Source organism: Thunnus thynnus, chromosome 10 (assembly GCF_963924715.1).
Source record: "Thunnus thynnus chromosome 10, fThuThy2.1, whole genome shotgun sequence".
Lineage (NCBI taxonomy): Eukaryota > Metazoa > Chordata > Actinopteri > Scombriformes > Scombridae > Thunnus > Thunnus thynnus.
The window spans coordinates 18,035,625-18,045,312 of record NC_089526.1 but is presented as its reverse complement, the minus strand read 5'-3'; the positions used below and the strand labels follow the sequence as shown (position 1 = coordinate 18,045,312).

The following is a 9,688-nucleotide window of genomic DNA, read 5'->3' as shown; positions in this document are numbered from 1 at the left end:
AAACAATGTTTCAGTGTACCACTGTTTAACATAACAGAACAAAAGCACTTGAATGGCACAATATTTTATTCCATGCAACACAGGTTCATTTCAAGTCAGTAGTAACACACATGGCAGCAGCTTTGTGGTAAAGTCAGCCTGGTAATGACAGCTCCAGCGGCATCACCACATCGGCAGCTCATCATACCTACAACATAAGAAAGTTGGAGTGTATAAGGTGTTTCGAATGTTTGCCTGCCCAAATATACATACACGAGGAAGACTGAATATTATTTTATCTCACTATAATGCAGTCCAATCAATTATACCACTTCTGTCTACAAACTCGAATCAACACATCATCATTTTTGTGATCAAAATCTGGACATTAATGTCTTTTTCAGATTGTGTTAGATTCTACAGGTGTTTATACGTTTCTGTTATCTCAGTGTACATATTTTATCATGCTGTACAGTATATTGTATACCATTGGCATAGACTACAAAATATCTAGGGGACATCAATGTAGAAAAGAGCTCCAGAAAATGTATTAAAAGCAGCTTAAAATTGTAATATTGCAGCACATACCTGACATAGTTGGATCCTGGAATACTCTCTGTGCTCTCCCTCACCAACACGTCTGAAAATACAGTATCTGGACTGGCTCTTTTCCCATACCTGCACATTGAAAAAGAGTCAAGTAATATGTCAGTACCTCTTTGCATGAACTTACAAAAATTCTTCAACCCAATTTTGTAGAAAATCAAGAACAAACCTCTGTCTTGTAATGAGGTTGATGTAGTGTCTTAGTGCAGAATAGTATTTGGCAAGCTCCTCAGGTGGCGCGCCTTCCCGGGGACTGGCAGGCTTGGCTGGGTATGCATTCATGCCAGAGTGAACACAAGCCAGCAGGCAGAGCGCCAGAATACTCAGCGACATCACAGCGCTGGAGTGAATCCTGGATCACAAGGAAAATTAATAGCAAAACTGCATAATAAAAAGTAATTATCCAACAATGTGTTATGCAAAAAAAATGAAATACAAGCATCATATTTGACCGATACTCCCATAGATCATAAAAGCTATCAGATTCAACATTACTCATTGACTTTCATTTAAAAAGTGAGAAATAAAATATTGCTTACTTAATATAACACCTTGCTGTAGTTGGATTTCCACGTTGTTCAAAGCACCTCTGTCAGATTCCCAACATTGCCTGAGTTTTATACAGTGTGTGTCTGGTGGGGAGGGAGGGTCATTTCATTCACTTTCAGAGTTCTCCTGAGAAATATCTACTGCTTCATTAGTTTGATAATCCCTGAGCACAAGGCAGTGAAACAAATGGAGATATTATTGAAAATGTAACAAAACAAGGAAGGTATCAAATGAAACTGATACCATGCTGATTACCATTAAATACCAGGTAAAAGTGTCACAGGTTATGTTATTTCATAGCATTAGATTCATGTGCTTTAAAGATTGAAATATTCTTGAATTACATCACCACAATTTGTGTTTTTACAACATTATTGGTTCCTTAGCAGCAAGTGTTGAGTTTAATTAACATGAACTCACACAGACCCACATAATTGATTCATGTCAATTTGCAGTGCAGTTATTTTCTCCTTAATACAGGAAGGTAGTCTTAAAAGTTTGAAGGGTAGAAAAGAGTATATTTGATCACAGCACGTTTCAGATAGTCAAAAACTTTTACTAATTTAATGAGTCCACTGAAGAGACACGACAGCATGACAAGTCTCAATAAAACAGACGATGCGTAACTTGAAATGGCTGATGATGGCCTGTTTGTTCTCACATTAAGATGAAATATGACAGGATGCCCCAGATGTTTGGAAAAATTATGTTTTGGTTTATAGAGTAATTCAGAGGGACTTTGCATCAAGAAACAGAAAAACATTCATTAATAATGTATACAGAATCTGAAGTGTATAATCCAACTGTTAGTTATATAGAATGGTAAAGAGGTTTTTTTTTTAGTGTATTAGTACCTTATATAATGCAATAAAAAGGTCTTCAAACATCTCATATTCAAACTCATGAATAAATGTTTGAATGTAACCCCTTTAGCTTTGCCTTACTTTAAGATTTATAATGTATTTCATCTACATCATGTGTCTAATCCACATGTATGTGGCACAGTGGCATTAGAGCTACATGTGTAACACTACTGACTAACATGAAGTCTCAAGACAACTAAACCATTTTGGCCAAAACCAGTGCACATGCTGTAGTTCCAAATTACACCAAATCATTCAAGGAAGGGCAGTAAATCGCACAAACCCATACATTTTCAATTCCAGTTGATAGAGGGCACAAAAAGCTTTCAGCCCTTAAATGGTAAGACGACTTTAATGGCAACTATTTTCTTTGAAGAGCACTCTACTGAAATTTGACAGTTGATCGGTGCTCTTGTTTCCTATGACAGTCATATGAGAAGTCTATTCCAGAGCTATGGCAAAGTCTTTCTGCAGGAAATGTATGAACTTAAAACCTTCAGCCTCATGTTATAGCCTATACACAATATCTGGATGTTTGTTGTATGCCAGAGTGACTTGTTTTAACTTGCAGAAAGTGTAATTCCCAAACTTTCCTGTTAAATTATAACAGAACAGGTTGATACAAATTTGAAGAGCAATGTAATAAAAATGGAAATATACTAAACTGTTAGAGTCACTGGTGTTTTACTTGATAAAGAACTCTCCATTATTTACATTTCTGAAATGATGGATGTGCTGTATGGAAAATGGCCAATCTTAAATGCCTGATTAAAATATTCAGTAAATGACTCAGTCACATCAGCCAGAACAGAGCATTGCTCTCAGATGAGGGTCAGGTGATAAATTTCAGAGTCCTTTAGCAGTCATGTCTGATACAGTTTGTGCTTTCTGGAAGTCTCATAAATACCCTCAACGGCTGCAGCAAAGTACCAGCCTGGCTGCAGGACACAGATTTATATCAAGGAACTTAAATGCTCACTTATTTTACTTTAGGCTTGTTTTCATACGCAAATACAAAACTAGAACACTAAAAGAAGACAGTCGGCGTTAAGTAGATGATTGAAGCTGAAGTTGTGGGTGATAAGTGATTTATTCTCAGTCACTTGCTTACCAGGGAGTCATGAACAGCTACCGATTAATTTGCTCCTTTCTCTGTGCAACATAAAGTATAGTATGTTTGTCATGCACAAACATAAGTTTATACTGTGGCCTATGTACTCTTATTTTTAATAACGTCAGTCCAAACTAGAGTAATGAAATTATCAATTTTGTGCCACTTTGTGCACCTTATTTCCAATTATAAATCAATTTTGCAAGACCCTGTTACTGCTGTTTCCATAAGCGAACTAATATCGTCTTTCTTCACTGTCTCCTCCATCATAGCGTACATTAACACGATAGCCATTAACGGCTGCACGACAGTTGGTTAAAATGACTGTGCAGTTAATGAGAACATTAGCCACAGTGACCACTTTTGAGTCAAGCACAGAACTTTTTCTTTCACTTATTTCAATTTTCCCTTTAGAGTCATTTTGATAATTGGGACAGAAAAGGTCTGAGACTTAAGGATTGCATTATTTGGTATTGTACAATCTCATGCATGTCACCATTATCTCTAAATAGCGTGTAAATAGTGAAATTAAAATATTTATGTAACAGTCTGTCTTTAGTTAAATTCATTCTTTATTTAGAACTTTGTTTATTCAGGCTAAACTTTGTATGTGAAGCTGTTGAGACTCTCAGTGTTTCCATCAGTGTTGCTGAACATTAGTGTGAGTCATCATTCATTTTCAAACTGAGTGAGAATAAACAACACGACCACATGGCACAAAAACATTCACACACCAGGTCCTGTCTGGCTCTGTGCAGGCATCTACTGCCTCATTACATTTCTACATTTAGTTAATGTTCTAATCCAGCATGACTTACAGCAAGTAAATGAAACGGAATGGTCACTTGCTAAGCAAGTGTCGTGGAGGATAAAATATAATGTGTCTATGTCTGTGCGTGCAGTCATAGTATCTGTTTCTCTGTTTGGATCTGCCTTCAGGCTCTGAGAAAAATACTTTTGTCTGCAGGTTACGAAAAAAACTGCAGTTTTAATCTTCAAGAAAATTTCAAGGACTGGTGCTCGTTAAAAATGACTCAATTCTAAAATGATAATTTATTAGTGTATTTCAATTATTTGTAGAAATCAGTGATTGAAGATAATCATAAAGTTCACCCACCACTTTCACGGTGTTATTGAAACATACACTAGCTTTTTAGAGAAGCTTACTATTCTAAATGCTAGTTACTTAAATGAGCCTTCAGAGGTGCAGACTGTAGAAGTTCTGTTCAACAAGTCCTGACCAACCGACCTTTATTTTGCCAATTCACGAAGCAATCTTTGGTGCATGTAAGTGCCAAGTGAATGCATGTCAAATTTAATAGTTTGGCCAACAACTTCTCTTTACCTGGAGGAAGCAATCTGCGTGCTTTTATTTGGTTTAAAACATCAGCCGGAATAGCTTGTTTTGGTAACTCCACATAATACTTCTTTGGGAAAAATGCTCCTGAAACTTGCTCATTGCAGACAACTGCTCAGTGAATTGGGGTCCATAGGTAAGTGACAAAGTTCACCTCCTGTAGTAATTTCTTTTAGTACAATTTTGAGGTTCTGGTACTTTTCTTGAATATTTCTATAGCTCCAAAACAGATTTAGAGGTAAATATTGTGTTTTACATTTACAGTATCTGACAGCTCTCGTTACTACTTACTTTGCAGAATGAGATTTTACATGCAAAATAATATAAAAAATAATTACATAACCCAACAGTATTAGTCAGACTTATACAACCCAAACTATCTACCTTAAAATACACAGGAAGATATCGGTCATTTTAACACTCTGAAAGGGATTATTCTTCACAATGAGTACTACTGATGCTTATTTACATTTTACTGCTGAACTGAACTGAAGGCAAGACTTCTACTTCTTAAAAGGTCGTTTTACAGTGGGGTATTTCTAACTACTTTAGGATTTGAATACTTTTCACCTACTGGTTGGTTCAAGTGTTAAAAAAGTATCTAACTCAGCAATCTGTGACTAGCAGCTTGAAGAGACAACAGCAATCCTAATTATAGATTCTCATAAATCTACAACAGAATTTGTTCTAAACGTCTTTACAGCTGCCAAGTGTGCATGTCCATAAGCAACACTGGTCACTTATTTAAAGGCAAAAATTAATTCAAAAGAAAATTAAATACTGTAATACTTAAATAGGTTCTAATAAAATTTGTATTACAGATAGAAATTGTGCTCACAATGCTTTGTGAACCAGTTGTTAACATAATTAACATATTAACATGTCCTTACACAGCTAAACTTAATCCTGCCAAAGCAAATATTTATTTTACTCACAGATAACGTGGTTAAGTAACAATACCAACAAAAAAATTGAAAATTAATTTTAAGACAGCTATCATTTTTGTTAAAATATCATTTTATTTTAAACCATGAAAAAAATTCACACATACACACATTTTCTTCAGTAGACTCAAAAATCACTCAAACAAAAAAACTATAACTATATTTTACAGGTAACTTGTTATGCCCTCAAATGGCCAATATAAATGAAAAAGAATGACTTATGATTTATTATTTATATGATGGGTCTGTGATCCTGAGAGTGTAGCTTTTATATAAGACATGAAAAGAAATCCAAGTAATGAAATCTGGATTTTTTATTTCCCCGATCCAATTAAGTCATTCAATCCCCAACAAAAATGTGTTGTTGGGTTTTACCAAAGGTAACTGAAGGTGGCTGTGGTTCTACGCACAAGGACATAAAAGGGATGCTTCCAAAAATGACAAGCCTCCATAGTTACAAGTCTGGTGGTGAAGTACTACTTAGATGACTAGTCTTTTGTGACTTCACGATCATATATGAAGTCTTCTGGTAGCATCTCGGCAGGGATGCTCTTCAGCTGTTCATCAAAGGAGCGGAGAGTCCACAGTTTCTCCAGTTCATACAGTTCTCTGGTCTCTGGCAGCATGAAGTGAACCACCATATTCCCTGAGACAAAGACAGAGAGACACTCCTAACTGTAATTATAAACACTAATTTCAGCTTCAGACAGCACTTAAAACACATGGAGTACCTTGGGATGCGCTCCTACCCCAACACCCTTAAACTGGTACTAAACTGGTAGCTTCAGTTTATAACAAACATTCCTTTTGTGACACCATACCACTCCCAGTAAGAAAAAGTTAAGCAAAAGTTCAGTTTAAACCTTGATTAGAATTGGCCAATAGTCTGGAACACAGTTTTTTCCTCATGTAAAAATCTCACTCATCAGATAATTCACTCAAAGTTTGTGCACAAATTTTACTTTACGCTGGAGTGCAGATTTAGATTAAAACTGGTTGACAGTGACTTGTGTACCAAATGTTCTGGCTCTCATAGAGGAGACTACTTACATATGTTCTGGTATTGCTCTACTTTTAAACCTTTTTGGGAATATATCAGTAAGATTGCTGGAACTGTCATTGATAAAGTCCCAGCTGTCCTGCTCTTTATCTTACTGGGTATAACCCAAACATTTTGTTATCTTTTCAGGAGAAACGAATAATATTAGCTGCCTCAACAGCTGCTAAGAAAACCATTATAACAAAATTGGTTTGAACCCACTATTATTATAAAGAGAACCTGGCTTACCATTTTTACCAATGTTTGTCTGCTTGAAAGGTCCACTGCCAGAATCAATGGAGCCACAGTTGATACTGTGATCAACTGCTCTAAAGCTATTGAAATAATCCAGGAGATTAACTAAACCTAACCATTAGCCTTGCCTTGATCTCATTTCGTCTTACGTAACCCTTTCTATTTAGTCTATTTAGTACTATGGGCCACGTACATGTATGTGTATTTTTATATGTGTATATCTTTAATTAGCATATATTGTGTGTTATCTCGTTTTTGTGGTTGTCTTCTGCTTGTGTCGGGGTGTTTTGTTTATTTGTACGTTTACATTGACTCATTGTTTTTATTTTATTTGGGGCTTTTTGTGTGTAGATGTTACACCTCAAGGGAAGTAATGGGTCATATCTGTGGGATAGATAGATTTGATTCCTAATGTACAGGGAGTTTTTGATATATTGATATTGAATAATATAAAATTAACTTACTATACAGTATATTGTAGCTGAATGCCCATGTTTATCAGTACCTCTCTGTATGTGAATCTGTACTATATTTGTTTGAGTCACTATCAGCCCAGAAATAACTGCCCCTTTTTTCATTCCTGTTCCCTAAGTGGAGTTCCCTATATGCTTGGTGATCTAGTTTTGTTTTATTTCAATAAATAATTCATCACAAAAAATAAACACCTGTTTACATCACCAGCTGTCTAAATTGGACAGGATCTAAAGACTTTACATACCAAAGTCAATGCACATCCAGTCCTCTGCATCCTTTCCTTCAATCTTGACATGTGGATCATGATTCGTCTTCAGAAATTTGTACTGGAAGAAAAGCATCCTTTGTATAAGTTTTAAAAACAACAACACATGTTGCAGCTGTAAACATCAGTCTGACACAGAGAAAATGAAGATCAATTACCACTTTGATGGCATAAAGAGCCATTGCACGGAGATGTCTTGGCGATACACCGCTGACAACAACAAAGTACTCTGTATATTTGATCTGCTCTGGTACTTTAATCACACAGATGTCCACTGCATTTTCCTGATGCAGCAGAGACACCAGCACATCCAGAGTGAAAGTCTCAGAGGATCCTGCAGAAAAGAAGGAAGCAGAAACATTTGGCCTTGCACTATTCAAAGCAACAAACTGCTGAATTAATCATTAATGAAAACAATTGTCAGTTGTAGCTCTAACAATTTTCCAGAGCCCAAGCAGATGTCTTCAAATTGGTAGTTTTGTCTTCCAAATAGTCAAAAACTCAAATTTAGGGCTGCAACCAACAATTATTTTCATTATCAATTAATCTGCTGAATATTTCTCAGTTTGCTTTGTAAATATAATGTCAGAAAACAGTGAAAATGTCCATCAGTATCTCAAAGCCAAAGATGATTGGTTATTATTTTACACTGCACTGTAACTTTTATTCTCCTGTTTTATCTGTCTTATTCCTTTTTAGCACTTTTTAAAAATTGTTTTTAAATGTCTTTACTTGTGTTGCTTTTATATTCTGTCTTAATGCCCTTTATGTTCTATGTAAAGCACTTTGAATTGCCTTGTTGTTGACAGATGCCATACAAATAAACTTGCCTTTCCTTCAGATATCTGGTTTCATCTGACCAACAGTCCTAATCCTAAAGATGTTCAGTTTATTTGCATAAATGATGAGGAAAAACAGCAAAGCTGATGTCAGAAAATGTACTTTTTTTCTTTAAAAAATTACTTCATCAATTAACAAAGTCGGTAGTAGATCAATTTCCTGTCAATTGACTAATCAATTAGTTTATTTTTTCACCCCTATTTTAATTTCCTATGATGTAAGACAGGGAAAAGGTACGTATCCTCACAAAAAACAAGTTGGAACCATCAATTCTTTGGCATTGACTAATCAATGAGTGAGTCAATCTATTAATCGACTAATCATTTCAGCTTTGAACATGAATACCTACTCACTTTGGTTCAGGTGGGCACTGACGTCACTCTCATTTTCAGGTGTTTCCTCTTCATTGACGCCACTTCTCTTCTTTGAATTGCTACTTTCACTATGCAGTTCTGAATACCATCTCTTACTGTCAAGGTAATAAGTAGATACTTGACATGAGGCTAAATCTGCTCTATAATACCGAGACAAACACAAGCTGTGACGCTCAGCTTTAGGGACCGAACAGACTCTTCTGAAAACACCCGTTTGTTCCACTAATACTCTTTTACATACCGGTGATACTAGTGGTTTAAAGCGATTAAGAATACTCATGATTGTAACCTAAACAATACCACAATATCCCAGTCAATGCCATCCACGAGTGTATGAAGGGCTAAAAACAGGAAGCGACTCCAGTCCCTGCATTTTGATTAGTTCGTACGACTTCTTCGTTGGTTGTTGGGCCTTACCTGAAATACTTGAAGTGCACCCTCTACTGACCGAAAAAGGGGTATTGATCTCAAGCCTTTATACACGATCTGTATGCCTCAAGCTTTGACAGGTGGATATTCTAGATATTATTCAATAAACTGTATATTTCCCCATCTTGGGTTATAACATTGCTTAATTGTGATTCAGATGTTTTCTTTTGCCTGGTGATGTTGTTTTAAATCTGTAAAACAAAACCTCAATCAGTTTTAGGAATATTCAGTCTTGCATGTTTTATAACAGGTAATAATAAAACCTCAGGATATTTCATATACCTCAAGTTTTCTTAACCTGATAACATGACTCTCCTACTGTTTCACTGCACCTCATTATTCATTTCTTTGAATTGCTGAAAAAATAGATATGGGCCAAAAGTTAGGGGTCTGAAACAAGGCTAAAGTTTTCTAGTTATGCTTGTTCATTCTGCTTTGTGAACTGTCTTTCTTGTCCTTGAAGTATAATTATATACAATTTATACATATACATTATATGTATGTATACATATAATACATATAATATGTATACATTTTCTGCATGCCAAGTGTGTATCACTGTATCAGCAGGCAGCCTTATAATTTATGGCAAATTAAACAAGA

The 9,688-nt window shown here is 35.6% G+C and overlaps 2 protein-coding genes across 3 annotated transcripts; both read right to left on the bottom strand.

Moving 5' to 3' along the window:
• Nucleotides 1–48: 48 nt before the first annotated feature.
• LOC137191544 (peptide YY-like) lies at nucleotides 49–4,966 on the bottom strand. 2 transcript variants are annotated; one of them, XM_067601724.1, is made up of 3 exons: nucleotides 755–4,966; nucleotides 568–657; nucleotides 49–187 (listed from the first exon to the last, which is right to left on the bottom strand). In XM_067601724.1, exons 1-3 carry the CDS (start codon nucleotides 916–918, stop codon nucleotides 163–165), a joined length of 279 nt encoding a protein of 92 aa, XP_067457825.1. In that variant the 5' UTR covers nucleotides 919–4,966; the 3' UTR covers nucleotides 49–162. The 2 variants fall into 2 exon arrangements, with proteins under 2 accessions (XP_067457825.1, XP_067457824.1); XM_067601723.1 differs by having other exon boundaries at nucleotides 49–657; nucleotides 755–937; nucleotides 1,125–4,966.
• Nucleotides 4,967–5,708: 742 nt separating this feature from the next.
• Nucleotides 5,709–9,025, bottom strand: malsu1 (mitochondrial assembly of ribosomal large subunit 1). Its single transcript, XM_067601722.1, has 4 exons — nucleotides 8,636–9,025; nucleotides 7,601–7,776; nucleotides 7,422–7,503; nucleotides 5,709–6,055 (listed from the first exon to the last, which is right to left on the bottom strand). The coding sequence occupies exons 1-4, from the start codon at nucleotides 8,934–8,936 to the stop codon at nucleotides 5,898–5,900; spliced, it is 717 nt and encodes a 238-aa protein (XP_067457823.1). The 5' UTR covers nucleotides 8,937–9,025; the 3' UTR covers nucleotides 5,709–5,897.
• Between the last annotated feature and the right edge of the window lie 663 nt (nucleotides 9,026–9,688).